Source organism: Diceros bicornis, chromosome 18 (genome assembly GCF_020826845.1).
Source record: "Diceros bicornis minor isolate mBicDic1 chromosome 18, mDicBic1.mat.cur, whole genome shotgun sequence".
In the NCBI taxonomy this organism is placed as follows: domain Eukaryota; kingdom Metazoa; phylum Chordata; class Mammalia; order Perissodactyla; family Rhinocerotidae; genus Diceros; species Diceros bicornis.
This window is the reverse complement of record NC_080757.1, coordinates 40583373-40604704: the sequence shown is the minus strand read 5'-3', so window position 1 is coordinate 40604704 and position 21332 is coordinate 40583373. Positions and strand designations below refer to the sequence as shown.

General features: G+C 39.9%; 1 protein-coding gene and 1 pseudogene across 1 annotated transcript; both read left to right on the top strand.

Moving 5' to 3' along the window:
- The first annotated feature begins 6759 nt into the window (after positions 1 to 6759).
- LOC131417482 (keratin-associated protein 4-1-like) lies at positions 6760 to 7101 on the top strand. Its single transcript, XM_058560952.1, has one exon. The coding sequence runs from the start codon at positions 6760 to 6762 to the stop codon at positions 7099 to 7101; it is 342 nt and encodes a 113-aa protein (XP_058416935.1).
- A 9997-nt stretch (positions 7102 to 17098) lies between these two features.
- LOC131417474 (keratin-associated protein 4-3-like) lies at positions 17099 to 18946 on the top strand (annotated as a pseudogene).
- The last annotated feature ends 2386 nt before the right edge of the window (positions 18947 to 21332 follow it).

Sequence of the window (21332 nt, the reverse complement as noted above, 5' to 3'; positions counted from 1 at the left end):
TTTGAAGTTACTTGCCTTAAGCCCAGTTACATTTCTTAGCTTCTTCATAAGTTACAAGTGTGCCATGCTGATGTTACCACCAGCCATTTTGCTATAGTGTACTGAGGTCCGATGTTTTGTGCATTAGTATATCCATGTTTGTGTCTACTTCAAGGACTGTCCAAACAGAAGGAACTGTGGCTCCATGTCTCTTTTAGATACAAGAAGTTAAATGGTTGTAGGGACAAAGATGACTTGAACTATGCTCAGGATATCAATGACACACTCTGAAAAGTAGAAGACGAAACAGATGAGAAGATATTGAAACAAAAAGAAAGGCACATGGTGCTTTTAGGGATAAATAAATTATTAAATGAAAATTATGGAAGCATCTGTTTTAAATGCCAAGGCTAAAGCTACATCAGAGTCATGCCACAGTCAGAATGTCTGATAATTTCTCTTTAAACATGATGAATAATAGCAAGAAAATAATCCAAGACACGATAATGACAGCTCCTCAGCAAGGCATAAAAGAGGATTTGAGAGAAGACTTCCATCTGAGAATCTCACTTTCCTGGAAACCCAATAAGAACCTCCACCCTCTGACACCATGGTCAGCTCCTGTTGTGGCTCCATCTGCTCTGAGCACAGCTGTGGCCAAGGTCTCTGCCAGGAGACTTGCTGCTGCTGCAGCTGCAGCTGCTGCCAGACCACATGCTGCAGGACCACGTGATGCCACCCCAGCTGCTATGTGTCCAGCTGCTGCCCCAGCTGTTGCATTTCTAGTTGCTGCCGCCCCTTCTGCTACAGTTCCAGCTGCTGCCATTCAGTCTGTGGCCGGAGCACCTCTGGTTGTCCCAGTCTGCTGTGGATCCCCTTGTTGTTGAACTTTGTTCCTCACAACCACCCTGAGTCAACCACCATCATGCCAGGATCAGCCTTGTTCTCATTTCCTTTGTCCACATCACCCGGCCTTGTTCTGATCTGTCACTCCGTTTATTCATCCCATCAGTCATGCCACCACACTTTTAAAAAGCAATAATTTAAACTAAATACCACACAAAACCTCCAAGTTCTATGCCTATTACTTTGGCATTCAGGCAGACGACCAAATGTCTACACTACCTCGTGGGACAGGCTCCAATTCCTATTATTGCTGTGCATGGCTTGGCCTTACCAATGAATTATGTGTGGTAATAACTATGTGTCAATAATTACTTACTCTCTTGGAATCAGAAACATTTGTGGCCCTTAATTATTTTTCAGTGTTGATTATGAACTGGAGATGTTTGTGTTTCTGTCATGAAAACAAAGAAAACTGATTTTGCTTTTCAGTCAAAGCCTACATCAGAAAAAACTTCAAATAATTAATTTTTTCCCCAAACCAGATTGCCCATCTTGCCTGCCATCAAGTTAACTGAGAGAAAACAAGAATGTCCTTTTTCCTATAGTTCAATTATAGACCACCTAGCAAGGGCCTTGCGCCATCGGGCTCTGAGAAGCAAGTAAATTGAATGAGACCCAGTTCCCATCCCTCAGGTAACTCACAGTGAGTTGTTGGATTTAATAGGAAGATAGATGTCAGGTAGAGTATGTTGGTAATATTGGTGAGAAAGAGGAATCATTCTATTGGAGGAGGGTAATGTGTAAGTATTGATTCCTAGAAATAAACTGTGTCAAGTGTGAAAATTCAGGGGAAGGTTTACAGCTCACAAACACACAAGACAAGACAAAATGAATGAGAGGATTGGCTGAGAGCAGAGGGTTTATATTATTATGAAAGTAATTGTTATTTTAAAAGTACCAAAAAGAATGATATTCATTTTAAGGAGGAGGGATATCTCCAGTCTCTTCGCCTTCAGACAGAGGACCAACCATCTCTACACAAACAAATGACCATGGGACTGTGGCCCAATTAGATCAGAATCCTAAGCCTATGATGCCTGGACTTTCTTGACTTTGATAGTGACTTCTCATTAATATATTAATTATGTCTCCATAAATATTAACTCTCCTGTTGTCATAAGCACTTTGAGCTACATTGAAACTAAGTGCAAAAAAATTGTTATAAATACAAGGAAAAATGATAAAAATCACAATCGTAGCAGCAGAAACTTTAACACACTATTTCAACAACGGGCATTTGAAGGAGAAAAATAAACAAGGATATAGAGAATTTGAGTAGGACCATTATCAACTTAGATGTAATTGATATTGATATGCAATCTTATGCTTAACAAATTGTTTCCCTAATTTTCATACACACCCAGAATATTCACAAAACGTGCAGGCTGCAAAGAAAATCTTAATAGCAGAAATAACATAAGCCTTTTTCTCTTACCAAAATGTAATGAAATTAGACTCAAGAACTGGAAAAACAGCACAACCAAACATGTTCTTGTGGCTTTCCTTCCTTCCCTTTTTCCCTCCTTCCTGAATAATTCAGTCTAAAAGGCAAGATGGTGTTTGTATTGGACATAGATGGCCTGTTTTGCCTTAAAAGTGTACTTAGTTTTTTTTTTTAATCGAAATAATTTTAAAGTTACATAAAAGTTGCAAGAATGTTTCAGAGAGTGTTCTTCTTCATGACGAAATGATACCCCATCACTCCTAAACACTATCTGCGTTTCCTACATTAAGGACATTCTCCTCCATAACCACACTACAGCTCGATCTGACTTTTCCTCTTACAAAGAATGCTGCAAAGAACGTCTTGAATTTATGTCTTGGAGCACATGTATATGGGTGTCTGTTGAATAAATTTCTAGAAGTGAAATTGCTCAATCAAAGGGCACGCATGTTTAAGAATCTTATAGAAACTGTTAAATTATCTTATAAAGAAGTTGCCCCAATTTATTTATTTTTTTTATTTTTTATTTTTTGTGAGGAAGACCAGCCCTGAGCTGACATCCAATGCCAAACCTCCTCCTTTTTCACTGAAGAAGACTGGCCCTGGGCTAACATCTGTGCCCATCTTCCTCCACTTTATATGGGACACCGCCACAGCATGGCCTGCCAAACGGTGCATCAGTGCACACCCGGGATCCGAACCAGCATACCCCGGGCTGCCGCAGTGGAGCGTGCGCACCTAACTGCTTGCGCCACCGGGCAGGTCCCAGAAGTTGCCCCAGTTTAGATCCCTGCCATCTGTGTATGAGAATGTCTGTTTCCTTATAACCTCACCAACTTATTAAAGATTTTAAAATTAAAAATTTTATATTCATCATTATAAACTATTCACCGTTGTATCTCCAGAGCGTAGGGCAGGACCTGGCACACAGTAGGTGTTCAATAGATGAACAAGTGGATAAATTGTTCAATTAAAAATTTTGAAGTTACAAGTGAGTCCGAACATCTTTCAAAAGCTTAAAAGACATTTATATTTCTTTTTCAGTGAAATGACCATTAATGTCATTTACTCAATTTTCTATTTGGTTTTGGCCTTTTTTTTTTTTTAAATTTTTTGTTTATTGCAGTAACATTGGTTTATAACATTGTAAAAATTTCAGATGTACATCATTGTACTTCTATTTCTGCATAGATTACATCATGTTCCCCACCAAAATACTAATTACAACCCATCACCACACACATGTACCGAATTATCCCTTTCACCCTCCTCCCTCCCCCCTTCCCCTCTGCTAACCACCAATCCAATCTCTGTCTCTATGTGTTTGTTTATTGTTGTTATTATCTACTACTTAATGAAGGAAATCATACAGTATTTGACCTTCTCCCTCTGACTTATTTCACTTTGCATTATACCCTCAAAGTCCATCCATGTTGTCACAAATGGCTGGATTTCATCGTTTCTTATGGCTGAGTAGTATTCCATTGTGTATATATACCACAGCTTCTTTATCCATTCGTCCCTTGATGGGCACTTAGGTTGCTTCCAAGTCTTGGCTATTGTGAATAATGCTGCAATGAACACAGGGGTGCATGTACCTTTGCAAATTGGTGTTTTCAAGTTCTTTGGATAAATACCCAACAGTGGAATAGATGGATCATATGGCAGTTCTATCCTTGATTTTTTGAGGAATCTCCATACTGTTTTCCATAGTGGCTGCACCAGTTTGCACTCCCACCAGCAGTGTATGAGAGTTCCCTTCTCTCCACATCCTCTCCAACACATGTTGTTTCCTGTCTTGTTGATTATAGCCATTCTGACGGGCGTGAGGTGATATCTCATTGTAGTTTTGATTTGCATTTCCCTCAGACTTAAGGATTTTGAACATCTTTTCATGTGTCTGTTGGCCATCTGTATATCTTCTTTGGAGAAATGTCTGTTCAGGTCTTTCGCCCATTTTTTAATTGGGTTGTTAGTTTTTTTGTTGTTGAGATGCATGAGTTCTTTATATATTTTGGAGATTAAGCCCTTATCAGATGTATGGTTTGCAAATATCTTCTCCCAATTGTTAGGTTGTCTTTTCGTTTTGTTGATGGTTTCCTTTGCTGTGCAGAAGCTTTTTAGTTTGATGTAGTCCCATTTGTTTATTTTTTCTATTGTTTCTCTTGCCCAGTCAGATGTGGTGTTTGAAAAGATGTTGCTAAGACCGATGTCGAAGAGCGTACTGCCTATATTTTCTTCTAGAATTTTCATAGTTTCAGGTCTTACATTCAAGTCTTTAATCCATTTGGAGTTAATTTTTGTGTATGGTGTAAGGTAAGGGTCTACTTTCATTTTTTTGCATGTGGCTATCCAGTTTTCCCAACACCATTTGTTGAAGAGACTTTCTTTTCCCCATTGTATGTTCTTGGCTCTTTTGTCAAAGATTAGTTGTCCATAGACGTGTGGGTTTATTTCTGGGCTTTCTATTCTATTCCATTGATCTGTGTGTCTGTTTTTGTGCCAGTACCATGCTGTTTTGGTTACTATAGCTTTGTAGTATATTTTGAAATCAGGGAGTGTGATACCTCCAGCTTTGTTCTTTTTTCTCAGGATTCCTTTAGCTATTCGGGGTCTTTTGTTCTTCCATATAAATTTTAGGATTCTTTGTTCTATTTCTGTGAAAAATGTTGTCGGAACTTTGATAGGGATTGCATTGAATCTATAGATGGCTTTAGGAAGTATGGACACCTTAACTATGTTAATTCTTCCAATCCAAGAGTACGGAATATCTTTCCATTTCTTTGTGTCTTCTTCAATTTCTTTCAGGAATGTTTTATAGTTTTCAGTGTACAGATCTTTCACCTCTTTGGTTAAGTTTATTCCTAGGTATTTTATTCTTTTTGTTGCAATTGTAAATGGGATGGTATTCTTAATTTCTCTTTCTGCTACTTCGTTGTTAGTGTACAGAAATGCAACTGATTTTTGTATGTTGATTTTGTATCCTGCAACTTTACCATATTCGTTTATTACTTCTAAAAGTTTTCTCGTGGATTCTTTAGGGTTTTCTATATATAAAATCATGTCATCTGCAAATAGTGACAGTTTCACTTCTTCCTTTCCAATTTGGATCCCTTTTATTTCTTTCTCTTGCCTGATTGCTCTGGCTAGGACTTCCAGTACTATGTTAAATAGGAGTGGTGACAGTGGGCATCCTTGTCTGGTTCCCGTTCTTAGAGGGATAGCTTTCAGTTTTACACCATTGAGGATGATATTAGCTGTGGGTTTCTCATATATGGTCTTTATTATGTTGAGGTACTTTCCTTCTATACCCATTTTATTCAGAGTTTTTATCATAAATGGATGCTGTATCTTGTCAAATGCTTTCTCTGCATCTATTGAGATGATCATGTGATTTTTATTCTTCATTTTATTAATGTGGTGTATTACGTTGATTGATTTGCGAATGTTAAACCATCCCTGCATACCTGGAATAAATCCCACTTGATCATGGTGTATAATCTTTTTAACGTATTGTTGTATGCGATTTGCTAGTATTTTGTTGAGGATTTTCGCATCGATGTTCATCAGTGATATTGGCCTGTAATTTCTTGGCCTTTTTTTCTTATTGAATTATAAGACGTAGTCACGTGTTAAGGAAATCAGCTCCTTTTCTGTTATATTGGTTAAGGTATTTGTTATTTCTTCCCCATTTTCTCTTTAGCCTTCTTGTTTGTTTAAGGCTTTATTTTTTTTTTAAATTTTTTGTTTATTGCAGTAACATTGGTTTATAACATTGTATAAATTTCAGGCGTACATCATTACACTTCTATTTCTGCATAGATATTGTTTAAGGCTTTAAAAAACCAATTAGGCGTTTAAACTGCTGTATAATTTTTCAGTCTTTTCCTTTATTGTTATTAAGTTTTCTATCTTAGAAAAGCCTCTTCACTTCAAATGTTTAAGAAAAACTCTTCCAAGTGTCCTACTATGCTCACAGTCTATGTTTCTCAAAAGAGTCTTTAGAAAATAAGACACACTGCCCCCCTTGAGGACTGGCGTGAGACAAAGCTTTAGAGATGACACATAGTGTGTTTAGTTCCAAATGATGTGTCACATGACAACCAATCTGATGAGGAACTCAGGAGTCTTTGAAATTAGATGATACACAGAAGGAAGAAGACAAGAAGTGACTCAGGAGGAAAGATTGGATTGAAGGAACGCTAACACAGAGAAAGGAAAAAATGCATTCTATCCAACTTTGTATAAATTCCCCACAATTAACTAATTTGATAATTGCCTGTCTACTAAGATAAACAATGACATGGAAATAGCCCTTAGTATTGTGACAGCAGCCCCTCAGCTGGGTATAAAAGTGGACACGGGATAAGGACACTCCCACATTTGGGAAACTCACTCTTCTGAAACAAGAACCTCCATCCTCTGACACCATGGTCAGCTCCTGTTGTGGTTCCCTCTGCCCTGAGCAGGGCCGTGGCCAGGAGACCTGCTGCCGCCCCAGCTGCTGCCAGACCACCTGCTGCAGAACCACCTGCTGCCAACCCAGCTGCAGTGTATCTAGCTGCTGCCGCCCAGCCTGCTGCCAGACCACCTGCCGCCCCAGCTGTGGTGTATCCAGCTGCTTCCTTCCAGCCTGCTGCCAGACCACCTGCCACCCCAGCTGTGGTGTGTCCACCTGCTTCCGCCCAGTCTACTGCCGGACCACTTGCTGCCGCACAACTTGCTGCCGCACAACTTGCTGCCGCCCCAGCTGCGGTGGATCCTCTTGTTGAGCTCATATCTGACTAGCAACCGTGAACTAGCTACCATCACCTCAGTGTGAAAGGGTTATTCGTTTTAACGTTCCCATGTTTTAAATGACCACCAGCCTTATTACCCTGTGACAACACTATGCCACTGGAGTAAGGGCGCCCATCGACATTAAATACCACTCCTGCCTCCCACAGATCTCTTCCCTGCATTCAGGCCTCACATACATGATGCAGTTGGACTAAACCCCCGAGTCTCTGACTGTTATGCTTGCCTTGACCTTCATAATTACATGTAAACTATTTCTCAATAATAATATTATCTTGATATCATAAATTCTTGTATCCTTCTTCAATTATTTCTGAGAATTGATTATCAGTTTATTTTCTAGCATTCTTTCTCTCTAGATGAAGAGAAGTGTGGGTTTCCTTGGCCAGGAAAGAAAGCTGATTCAGCTTATGGGTAGGACAGTAGGAGGTTGAGGCTAGAAATACTGGCTAACTTCTAATTTTGATGGGCTTGACTGCTGTAGTAATGCTTTTATACTTATAACTGTCAAAATTTGCCTGTGATGGGCAAAGCAACTTGTCAAGACTTGTTCTCCCTTCTGGCTCCACTCAGTTCAAGCTGCAGTTTACATCGGCCTCTTATCATGAGAAGTGAGTTTCAGATACATGGTCTCACCCAATGCACTGGTCCTATACTAGTTCTAACCAAAGTTTAGTTGAAAAAGAAGAAAACAGCAAAAATTAAACATCAGTAGACCAATATGTCATTATTTTCATAAAGTCATACCTTTAAACTCAGTATTTTATTTTTAGTCATTTATTTAAGACAATAATTGCTCTCATTAAGATTCTCATTACAGCATTCCCTCTCTTGTTAACACATACAAGAATGTGCACACACATCTGTTTCAAGTAATAAAGACTGAGAAATCTGTTAAAGCAAACTCAGGACATTTGTGATCTTATTCTTTTATCTCTAACAGTTTCGTAGTATATAAAAATACCTCCTCCCCCCAAATCCTCTTTTGTTTTGTTTAATATTTATTTTAATTTTATTACTTCTTATGTCAGTTACATCAATCAAGATACAGAACATTCCATCACCACAAAGATCACCTGTGTTATCTTTTTATAGTCACAACCATCTCCCTCCCACTCCCACCTCCTCCTTAACCCCTAGCAGCCACTGAACTGTTCTTCATCTCTATAATTTTGTCATTTCAAGAATTTCATGTAATGGAAACATACATATTTAACTTTTGAGGATTGCCATTTTTCACTCACTCAACATAATTTTCTGTTGAGTCTTCCAGGTTATTGAGTGTATTAATAGTTCATTCTCTTTTATTGTTGACAAGTATTCCATAGTATGAGTGTGCCACAGTTAGTGTAACCATTCACACTGTTTTGGAGGGGGATATTGCCCCTTCTACCCTTCTTGAGTTCTCATGGCTGGACTAATAATAAACTTGACATAGGACCAGATTAACAGAAGAAAAACCAATTTAATAAATATGTAGAGGAGATCAGAAAAAACAATGCTCAGAGAGTGAACAAAAAAAGCAGTTTATGTATCTTTTTACACAAAGAGACAATAAATTTGTGAGGATTTGACAGTACAAAGAAACTTAGTTTGGAGTACATAACTGGTGAGGAATTTAAGCAGAGTTTGGCTTTGAGGTAGTAAATTAGTAAAAGTAACAAGGTTTGTTTATACAGGCTTCTCAGCCCTGAATTCTCTAGCTCTGGTGATAAGACTGTCTCTATTTCCTGGTGCAGAGAGCATACCTTTCACATGGGAGATTTATTTCCTGTTTTCAGGGGGAACAGAGAGAACAGGATCAAAACTTTACCAAGGCAAAGAAGAAACTTTCATTCAAAATAATCAATATGCCATAGTGGGATATTTTAGGGTGACCTGACCTAAACCCCAACATTTCCTTCCTTTCAAACTTCCCTCAAACTTTCACATATTAAAAGCTGAATTGGCAGCTGTGGAGAGAGAAATCTTGTTAGTAACTGAGTAATAAGAGATCTGCAAAGGGAGAAAAGAACATAGATTAAAATGAGAATGAGCAGACAGAACAGAACAAATTGAAACACATTTCCTTTTTTTTTTTTTTGTGAGGAAGATCAGCCCTGGGCTAACATCCATGCCAATTCTCCTCTTTTTGCTAAGGAAGACTGGCCTTGAGTTAACATCCGTGCCAATCTTCCTCATTTTATGTGGGTTGCCGCCACAGCATGGCCTGACAAGTGGTGCGTTCGTGTGCGCCCAGGATCTGAACCCAGGCCGCCAGCAGGAGAGCATGTGCACTTAATCGCTATGCCATGGAGCCAGCCCCTGAAACACATTTCTTTATACCTCATTAAATTAGCTTTCCAACCCTGGGAATAGGTTGGTCCAATAAAATGTCCTTGTTTCACTTATCTGGTAGAAATTATTAATCCTTTCTTTCAGTAGATTTAAGTTAGACATTACTTGTCGCGTTTGATTTACATAGAAGCAACATTTTTCACCAATGAGTGTGCAAGTTCTTCCTTGCTGGGAAGTCAGTGTATCTAAGGCATGACGATTTTGGCATACCACGGAGGCTAAGCTGTTGACTTTGGACTGGAGTATTTTCAGTTTGCATAGTGGTATTGAACTCTTGTTCCATTACCCATTTCCCACTTCTTTTTTTTTATTTTTTGTTTCTTGTCCATTATCATAGAGTGATTTAAGATTGCTTTTCCCAGTTTATAATCTCCAAAGCTTGGGACTAAGACCCTCAATGTTGAAAAGAACTTGGAGTTGTGATACACAAGCAGATTTTCTACGATTTTTTTTTGACTGACTCATTTATGTAGCACAACTTTATGAACAAAGGAGCCAAAATTTTAATTTGGTTGGCATTTATATGGAAACAAAGAAATCAATGGTTAATAACTAGAGCAAATTATAAACCAGTTTCTGAGCCTAGGAGGCAGCCAGTCAAGAAGATTTCTAGATGTCACGGTTTAAGCATTTTTTGCAGTTTGAAATGTCTCTGATGATGTTGTTGGGTGTTCAGGTAACTTTCTGAGTGTGTTACACAGCAACAAGCATGACGATTGTCTAAACAAGGGCAATTGTGGTGATCTCTCCTAAGTTTATATCAAGCTTCAGTTCTCAGGGCTTCAGGGAAAAGGGCAGCTTTAATTCTCAGCGATTCCAAGTCAAAAGTGGGATAAAAACTGGAAATGTTACTGGAGAGTGGTATCCACATATTGAAGGAAACTAGAAGAATTTAGGATCCAGTCCAGTTTTTAGGTAAATAACAAAACTCCAAGGAAAATTAACAGTGCTAGAATCTGATATCCACAAGTGTATATTATAGTTTCTATTGAAACATAATTATGCTCTGTGAAATTATGCTCATTTTTTAACCAAAGATAGTCAAATTAAGACTAATTTGTTTGCAGAATAAGTCGAGTTTCAATAAACTTGGCTTAATTACATAAGTACAGTAAGAATAGCAATTGATCATATAGGATCTTTTAAATTTGCTTTGGTGAAACTTTTTATAAAGAATATCCAGACTGAATTTTTAATAGTTTTTTGATGTTAAAAAGCCAAGCCAAATACTTGTCTTCAGACTCTGCCTGTAATATCTATAGATTTTGGTTAATACCTCTTTTTTTGAGATTCCCAGCGTATCTTGAGCTTCTTGCATTTGCCAGGAATTGACTTTCTTTAATCACCTGGGTAGGCTGCTGGGAACCCTGTAAGTAAGACACCAGGCTATTTTTCTAAGGGGCTTTACTGGCTTCATAGAGTCAACCTTAGCTCCTTAAAGCTTTTGGTCATATCTGAGTTTATATCTCTCAAACAGGATTCTAGTCAAAGTCATAACCAATGTTTCCAATCGTGTCCTGTTATAAGGAGAAGAGATTCTTATGGAATTTATGAAAATAAATATTTTGACATGAAAATAAGAATACTCACTGAGAGTTTCTGAATTCTAGAGGGATCAGGTAGGGAGAAAAAGTAATTGTTTCAATTCTGTTTACAAAGGTATAATTCACCAAGGCAAAGGCCTTCACTTCACATGTGGTAAGGATGGCGTAGTTAAAACAGTGCCTCTGGTCTCCTCTGTGAACATGGGATGCCTCCAGTCATAAACCTGATAATTTGTGACGCCAGACAGGTGCTACCAGAATGGGATTTTTTCCAGCACTAACAAGCAACGAGTGTTGAGATGACAAAAGCCCCTCATGAACTGGGACCCCTCATGACAAATTCCCCTGAGAGCTGGCACAGCCAGGTAAAGAGAATGCTGCTTGTGACTTTGTGTCTCAGAACCCCAATATACTTGACTGGCCACCAGGTGCACTCCGGTAATACACCTTTTGAATAGCAGAGACCAGAGAAAATATTTTCACTAGTCACAAAGCCAAGGTCTCAAGACACAAAACAATACAGAAGGAAAAACCTCATTCAGTTTTTACATAGGGGACCCATAGCAGAGTTCATCTAAATAGACGCTGGTCTGGTGAGAACTATAAAACCCATCAGTCTGTGAGGCCAGCTTGATCAGCAGGCTTATAAAGGGCCTGTACCTACTGTCTTGCCCTATAATTTTTCCTCCTCATGACAAACAACACAATAGACAGAGACAAAGGAAAACAATGACCATCTCTGGGAGGAAAGAATCAACAGCAAAAAAAAATATCAAGAGTACTTATTTACCAAATACAAGGGTCACTAAAGTCCAAGGAACTAATTCTACAAATATTATCTCCTGCTAATCTGAATTTAGAGAGAGAAAGACAGCGAAACTTTCACCACTTCCGCTGCCATTGGACCCCACAGCCAGAGATCTGGGGGGCTGACATGGTAAGAAAGCATAACTTTTTTTTTTTTTGCTGGCTTCATGCCAGATGTCCCAGACTTTCTTAACTACAGTGGTCTCAGGGAGAAAGCAGTTTTCCTGTCGGTGATTATCCTGGTTGGCTTGCCAAAATTGTTGGGGAGAGGGACATTCCCTCCTCTACTCCTGAATTCTTATGGGTGGACTAATAATAAAATTGACATAGGACCAGGTTATCAGTAGGAAAACCAATTTAATATGTACAAATGGGAAATCATTTAAAAATGATGCCCAGAGAGTAAACAAAATAGGCAGTTTATATATCTTTTTACATAAAGAGATAATAAACTTGTGAGAATTTGCCAGGACAAAGAAACTTAGGTTTGGAGTATGTAATTAGTGAGGAATTTAAGCAGAGTTTAGGTGTGAGGTAGTAAATTAGTAAAAGTAACAAGGTTTGTTATACAGGCTTCTCAGCCTTGAATTCTCTAGCTCTGGTAATAAGGATGTTTCTATCTCCTGGTGCAGAGAGAGTATCTTCCACATGGGAGATTTATGTTCTACATTCAGGGGGAGCAGAGAGAGGAGGGTCAAAACTTTACTAAGTCAAAACAAGAAACTTTAATTCAAAATAATTAATATGCCATTGTAGGATATTTTGGGGCAGCCTGCCCTGGGCCCCAACAACCCTTTGAAGGACATCTGGGTTGTTCCCATTCTTTGGCTATTATGAATCAAAATGCTATAAACATTCATGACCAGGTCATTGTGAGAACAAAAGTCTTCATTTCTGTGCTATAAATACCCATTGTGAGAACAAAAGTCTTCATTTCTGTGCTATAAATACTGAACGCAATTTCTGGGTCATATGATAGTTACATGTTTAGCTTTTTACAAAACTGCCAAACTATTTTCTAGACTGCCTATATCGTTTTACATTCCCATCAACATTATCCAGGTGATACAGTTTCTCCACATCCTCGCCAGCATTTGTGGTTACCTATTTTTTATTTTAGCTACTATGATAGATGTGTAGTGATATCTCATTGTGGCTTTAATTTGTATTCTCCCAATGGCTATTGGTTCTGGACATCTTTTCCTGTGCTTCTTTGCTTCAGTAAAATCTCTCTTTATGTATTTTGCCCATGCTCTAACTGGACTGTTTGCTTTTCTTACTGTTGAGTTTGAGAGTTCTCTATGTATTCTAGATACATAATTCTTTGTCAGTTATGTGGTTTGCAAATATTTTCTCCCATTCCGTAGCTTGTCTTTTCATCCTCTTAATAGCGTCTTTTGCAGAGCAAGAGTTTTTACTTTTGGCGAAGTTCAATTTATCAATTTTTCCTTTTATGGATTGTACTTTTGGTGTCAATAGCAAGAACTCTTTGCCAAGTCCAAGATCCCAAAGACTTTATCTTATGTTTTCCTCTAAAAGTTTTATAGTTTTACTTTTTACATTTAAGCTTGGGATGATTTTGAGTTAATTTTTTTATAAGGTGTGAGACTTAGGTGGAGGTTTTTCTTTTTTCTTGCTTTTTTGCCTGTAGATGTCCACAGTTCCTTTGTCAAGAAATTAGTTGGGCATATTTGTGTGAGTCCGAGTCATCATTGTCTTTTAATTTAAGATTTTATTTCTATGATATTTAGATAACTAACGTATTTATCTTTAATTTTTAAAGAGCTTTATTGAGATGTAATTCACAAACCACTGAATTCACCTATTTAAAGTTTACAATTCAATTTTTTTTAGAATCTAAACAGAGTTTTGCAATGATCACCACATCTAATTTTAGAACATATTTTTTCTCCCCAAAAAGAAATTTCATATCCATCTAGCAGTTACTCTCCATCTCTCCAACCTCCAGCCCAGCTGTAGGTAAACACTGATCTACTTTCTGTCTCACTAGATTTGCCTACCTGGACATTCCTACACATGGAATCATACAGTATGTGGTCTTTTCTGACTGACTTCTTTCACTTAGTGTATTGTTTTCAAGGTTCATCCACATTGTAGCATACGTTAGTACTTCATTCCTTTTTATTGACAAATAATATTCCACCATATGGATATACTACATTTTGTTTATCCAGTCCTCAGTTGAAAGACATTTGGGCTGTTTCCACTTTGGGGCTATTATGAATAATGCTGCTATGAATATTTGTGTATGGTTTTTTGTGTGGACATATATTTTCATTTCTCTCTAGTATACATCCAGGAGTGGAATTGGTGGGTCTCCATGCCTGGTACTCTATGGTCAATTTCTGAGAAACTGTCAAACTATTTTCCAAAGCAGTGCACCACTGTATAATCCCACCAGCAACGTATAAGGGCTCACATTCTCTCCCACACTTGTTATTATCCGTCTCTTAAGTTATAGCCATCCTAGTGGATATAAAGTGGTGCCGTGTTGTTTTGATTTGCATTTCTCTAATGACTAATGATGTTGAGCATCTTTTCATGGCCTTATAAGCCATTTGTATATCACCTGGGGACACATGTCTATTCAAATTCTTTCTCCGTTTTTAATTGGGTTATTTTGCTTTTTATTATTGAGTTCTAAGAACTCTTTATATATCCTGGATACAAATCCATTCTCCTATATCTCTTCTTTATTTCCTTCTATTGTATCAAGTGGATATTTTCTAGTGTAACATTTTAATTCCTTTACTGAATCTTGTGGGTATGTGTGTATAAACTCTCTGTCTATTATATAAATGTTTAAGCTTTAGGGCTTACAATATATACCTTGATTTTTCAGAGTATACGTCAGATTTATACCGATTTAGTTTCAGCGAAATATAGAAACTTTATTCTTATATAACTCCATTCTGTCTCCCTTTCTTGTGCTATTTTTGTTATATATATTATGTATATATATATGTACAAACTCAACAACACATTGTTATAATAACTCATATAATTTTATATCTTTAAAAATTTTAAAATACAAGGTGAGCAAAGAAAGGAGAGCAAGTGTATATTTATAGGGTTATATTGACCTTCTTATTTAACCTTTTTTTTTTTTTTTTTTGGGAAGATCAGCCCTGAGCTAACATCCATGCTAATCCTCCTCTTTTTGCTGAGGAAGACCGGCTCTGAGCTAACATCTATTGCCAATCCTCCTCCTTTTTTTTTCCCCCAAAGCCCCAGTAGATAGTTGTATGTCGTAGTTGCACATCTTTCTAGTTGCTGTACGTGGGACTTGGCCTCAGCGTGGCCGGAGAAGCGGTGCGTCGGTGCGCACCCGGGATCCGAACCCTGGCCGCCAGTAGCAGAGCGTGTGCACTTAACCGCTAAGCCACAGGGCCGGCCCCTTATTTAACCTTTTTGGTTCTCTTCGTTTCTTCCTGCAGATTCAAGTCACCATCTGACGTCATTTCCCTAATCCAATACAGCTTTGCTCTCCTCTGTTTTCTTTGAGCTGTTATTGGCAAATGCATTACAGATCCAATTGTTATAGGCCCAACAGTACGATTATCTGCATATTGTTTTATGCAATTGCTTTTAAATTGGTTAAAAGAAGAAAGAAGAAGGAACATGCAGTATATAAAATTGTACTACACAGCCTTCCCGACCGCCAGAGTCAACTACCCTCCACTGTTTGCGTGTGTCAGGGGCTACTGGCCTTGTTTTAATTAGTCTCCACAGAGATCTCCACTCATTTCGACAATGCCCTTAGGTGTGGAGTTCTCCAAACTCTGTTCCAAATATAGTCAGTCTTCTCAGGCAGAGGTGCAAAACTCTTAGTCTTTAAGACCTGCCCTTCCCTCTGGGCAGAGTCTCTGTGCCACCGCACCCAGGACCAGGGCAGGGACCCACTTTTCCTAATGTGACACCCCCACACCACTAGTGGGTACTCAGGTGGGTCCCCTTTCTCATCATCTCAGCTTGCCTCTCATGACATGCAACCTCTTCTCTATGAGCAAGACGGGGTAGGGGTAATGAGACTGCTTCACTGAGAGCGAGTAGGCTTGACTGAGTGTGATCAGGGAGACTTTGTCTTTCTATAACTGGATGGAAGAGAAGCTCTTGTATCCATCAGTGCATCTCCTCTCAGGGACACTCTAAATCAGCAGACTTCTCAAGAACTGCAGATAAGAAGCAAACAGAGGTGCCTCTCCTTGTGTACTAAGTCTCCATATGGCTCAGGGAAGTAGCCATCCTCACCCAGATACAAGGGGAGTGATCTTTGATCCACATTTGCTCTCAAGTCACTAAGCCCTGGGTGTTTCCCACCTTGTCGTAAAAACCGTGGCCTGTTATGCCACACTTTACAGAGCCCTCCTCCCGTCCCATCTTCTTGAGAAGACGAAGTCTCAGTGTATTTAACTTTAGGCCCTATTATTATTGATGGAATTGTACCAGCAGACCTTGCGAGAGAAGGTCATGGCCCTGGGCTCTCCTGGGCACCTCCCCAGAACATCCTAGGCAGCTTTTGAAAAATACAGATTTCCAGGCTGCGCTACTGGGGATTATGTGTCACTTGGTTACTCTAGAAAGAAGAGATATGGTAATTTCATATGCAACTTTGATCCTAAATAGAGCTATAGTACCAATAAGAATCAGTAACAACGTGAGGAAATATGCCAAGATGCATTGCTCAGGATTCCTTTCTCCAACTCCCTAATCACCAGCCTGCACCTGGAGCCATGCCATCTCTCACTGCTCAGGAATCACTCACAGCGCGGCCTTCTTCTCCTCTCCATGATCTCTCAGCACGTCATGTTGAAGTGGGAATTATTACATTCTCATTGACCTTCCCCAGCTGTGGTCCTGTCTGCTCTGTGTCCTGAACTCGTGAGACTCAAAGCTTAGGCCTAGCTCTCTCATGGTTGAAACAGAAGCATATGAGCACCTAGTAACAAATGGTCAGTCACAGTCAATTGGAGGAGAGACCTGCAGTCTTGAATTAGATGAAACACAAAGGAAGAAACATCAGAATTGATTTGGAAGGAAAGATTAGAGTGAAGACACATCATAGAAATGAAAAATGTATTCTATCTAACTTTCCAAGAAAAAAATGCTTACAGTGATCTAACTGAATAATTGCTTATCTCTTAGGATAAACAACAACAAAGAAGAAGTTCCTTCAACAGAGTATAAAAGGGGATCTGGGGCAAGGAGACTCAGGAAACTCAGTCTCCTAGAAACTCGTCTAGAACCTCTACCTTCGGACACCATGGTCAGCTCCCGTTGTGACTCTGTCTGCTCTGACCAGCGCTGTGGCTGAGGCCTCTGCCAGGAGACCTGCTGCCGCCCCGGCTGCTGCCAGACCACCAGCTGCAGGACCACCTGCTGCCGCCCCAGCTGCTGCTGCCCTAGATGCTGTGTGTACAGCTGCTGTCACCCCGGCTGCTGCATTTCTGCTTGCCACTGCCCCTTCCGCTACAGTTCCAACTGCTCCCATCCCACCTGCTGTGTGACCAGCTGCTGCCACCCGGTCTGCTGTGGATCCCCTTGTTGTTGAACTTTATTCCTCACAACCAGCTGAGTCAATCCCACCATCATGCCAGGATCAGCCTTGTTCTCATTTCCTTTGTCCACATCACCTGGCCTTGTTCTGATCTGTTTATTCATCTTGTCGGTCATGCCACCAAGCAACTGTTTAAAAATCAATAATTTACACTAAATACCACACAAAACCTGCAAGTTCTATGCCTATTACCTTGGCATTTAGGCAGATGACCAGATGTCTACACTACCTCATGGGGACAGGCTCCAATTCCTACGATTGCTATGCATGGCTTGGCCTTCACAATGAATTATGTATGGTAGAATAACTGTCTCAATAATTACTCACTGTCTTGGAATCAGAAACATTTGTGGCCCTTAATTATTTTTCAGTGTTGATTATGAACTGGAGATAAGTTTGTGTTCCTGTCATGCAAACATAGAAAACTGATTTTGCATATCAATCAAAGCCTACATCAGAGAAAATGCCAAGAATTTAATTTTTCCCCAAACCAGATCGCCCACCTTGCCTGCTATCAAGTTAATTGAGAGAAAACAAGAATGTCCTTTTTCCTATAATTGAATTATAGACCACCTAGAAGGTCCTTGCACCATCGGGCTCTGAGAAGCACATAAGTTGAATGAGACGCAGTTCCCATCCCTCAGGTAACTCACAGTGAAATCTCGGATTTAAAAGGAAGATAGACGTCAGGTAGAGTATGTTGGTAATATTGGTGAGAAAGGGGAATCATTCATTGGAGAAGGGTGATATGTAAGGATTGATTCCTAGAAATAAATTGTCAAGTGTGAAAATTCAGGGGAAGGTGTACAACTTGCAAACACACAAGACAAAATGAAGGAGATGATTGGTTGAGAGCAGAACGTTTACATCCTTATGAAGCCAATCGTAATTTAAAAAGGACCAGGAAAACATTATAGCCATTTAAGGAGAAGTGTATCAATATTAATTCATGGAGTGGGATTAAGAGAAGACAAGAGCTGGGGAGTTCAGGTTGAAGCTACAGATGTAGTGGGAAATAAGTTAGTATGATGGGTGAACCATGTTGCTTATGGGAAGGAAAGTAAGGAAAGTTAAGGTGCAGTTGCTGGTTGAGTTCTATTTTTGAGGAGCAGCATCTCAGCTCGGTATAAAAGGGACAACATATAAGGAGATAGCTCAGAAAGTCACTATCTGGAAACCCACCCGGCACCTCCACCCTCTGACACCATGGTCAGCTCCTGTGTGGCTCCGTCTGCTCTGACCAGGGCTGTGGCCATTGCCTCTGCCAGGAGATCTGCTACCCCCCCCAGCTGCTGCCAGACCACCTGCTGCAGGACCACCTGCTGCTGCCCCAGCTGCAGTGTGTCCAGATGCTGCCGCCTTTCTGGTTGTGGTTCTAGCTATTGTCACCTCAGCTGTTGCATGTCCAGCTGTTGCAGCCCCAGCTGTGGTATGTCCAGTTGCTGCTGCCCTAGCTGCTGTGTGCCCAGCTGTTGCTGCCCCAGCTGTTGTCATATCACCTGCTGAGATACCACCTGCCACCACCCCAGCTGCCAGGGATCCTCTTGTTGCTGAGCTCCCTGTCCCACACCCCTACTTTCCCCACCAACATTCTCTTCACAGAATCAGGAGCTTCTGGTCTTCAAGGCACTAGGATACAGAGTCCTGGGTGATGTTACTTAAATCAATCCCCACGTTTGTGTGTCCAGTCTCTGGCTTTGCTCCCACATTGGCCCTAAGCCCCTCACTCTGAGTGTCTCTGTATGTGACTAACGGGAGTCCCAGATTGCTGCCCTCTTCCCAGGCACCCAGACGTCATCTCCCATTACTCAAGAAGAAAGAAAGTATTGTCTAGGCTTATATGAGCATGGGTAACTCATTTAAATTCTCAACTTACATTGATGACATTTTCTCATATTTTTCTCTTCTATTGATAATCCCATTTATTTATTTATTTTTGGTTCTACCTTTACTTTTCTGACTACAAAAATAAAATGGACTTACTTTTCATTCTTCTCCTGTGTTCATAACTAGATTCTGAATAATTGATTTTATATACAGATACAGACAAGAATTTAGATCTGGGTCACTATATAACAGAAATTCCAAATTTATTTTGAAAACAAAAAGGCACCAGATAACACAAACCAAACTCATCTCTTTGATTCCGCCATGCACCAGCACTGTCCCATTTTTCCCACTGACCCTACCAGGCAGACAGAGGCTGTAGAAAACTTTTGGGAAGAGTTCTTCTCCATCCATGTATCAAATGCAGATTTCAATTACATTTCAGTTTCTTTTCCTTTTTTTTTTTTTTTTACATTTCAGTTTCTCTACCCTTAGGTGATTCAAGCTAAAGAGGAAAATCCATCTCTCCTGCCCCACCAGTGGCGCTCTGTGACATTCCAACATCCCCCAAAGTATACATCCGTTGGGGCAAAAAGAAAACTCATTTGCCTTCTGTTACTCTTCATCATGACATTTCTGCTGGGTTCACTCCCCTATCCCCATCCCAGGTATTTTGTCTCATGAAGAGCTCACCCAACCGGAGGATACTGCCTTTCCCAAAGGCATCCTTTCCCCAAGCAGTGTATTTGGGGGATTGATTAAATGCATCAGCCTAGCTTACTGGCACCTTTTATTCAAATGAACATGAAATCAGGACTCAAATAAGTTATTGTACCCAGCTTGCCTGGCTCTGTTGGCTGGAAGAGTAGTTTTCCAGATGGGGTACTCGGACTTTTGCAGAAGTGTCTCACACACTGCCACACTTTGGGCTGGGAGCTGGGCTGTCTCCCTCCAATTGGAGTGGCTCCTTTTAATCTGATTTATATATAGTGAGTTTCCAAGAAAGGAAGCATTTTTTAAAAGCTTTAAAAGGTTTGAAAATCATTAAGTTAAAACAAGAAATTCACACTAATAGGAATAGTGTGAATAAAATACTAAGAAGGTGGCATAAGTGGAAAAAATAACACCAGAAATGTTATATTTAAAGTACTACCACAAAAAGAACACTGAACTGGCAAAATTCTCCAATTCTTCCCTGGTCTACGGGTTTTCATTTAATTCTACTGCAGTGAGCACGGAAAGTCATTGCAATCTGATCTTTCTGATACCGCTTCTCCACCCAAATCCTGAACGATGTCCAGGGACGACCTGTATTGGAATTAATGGAGGTGCTTATTTAAAATGCAAACTCCTGTGGTCTAAGATTTTGTATATCAGAATCTTTGGGGGACAGGCTAGGAATTTCACATTTTATCAAGTTCCCAAGGTAACTCTAGCTCTCCAAAATCACTTACCACTCCGTGAACACGCCATGCCCTCCCACCCTCTGTGCCTTTGTATGTGTTGGCATCTCTGGCTCAAGTTCGCTCTCCACCTGTCCCCTTCTTCTTTAAAGTCTATGTCTAATGTCCCTTTTCTGCATGACTTTTAGATAGTTAGTTACTCCTCCTACCATGATGGTGTCCACAGAGCTCAATTCTCTACATAGAATTATTCTTTGTACTGTGACTGCTTACTCACCTCTCTCCCTATCCACACTGAGTTTCTCAAGGGTATGATATGGGACTATCTGATTTATTCAACAAACTTTTTGTTGTTGTTATTTTTTTTTTTTGTGAGGAGGACTAACCCTGAGCTAACATCCATGCCAATCCTCCTCTTTTTGCTGAGGAAGACTGGCCCTGGGCTAACATCCGTGTCCATCTTCCTCTACTTTATATGAGACACCGCCACAGCATGGCTTGACAAGCGGTGCATCGGTGCACGCCCGGGATCCGAACTGACGAACCCCAGGCTGCCACAGCAGGGAACGCGCACTTAACTGCTTGCGCCACCAGGTCGGCCCCTCAACAAACTTTTATATAGAGCCAGCTCTTGGCCATGCTGTGAACTAGGCATGGAGTGTGAAATGTGAAACAAAACAGTCACTCATGTCTAAGGACTTTGAAATGGA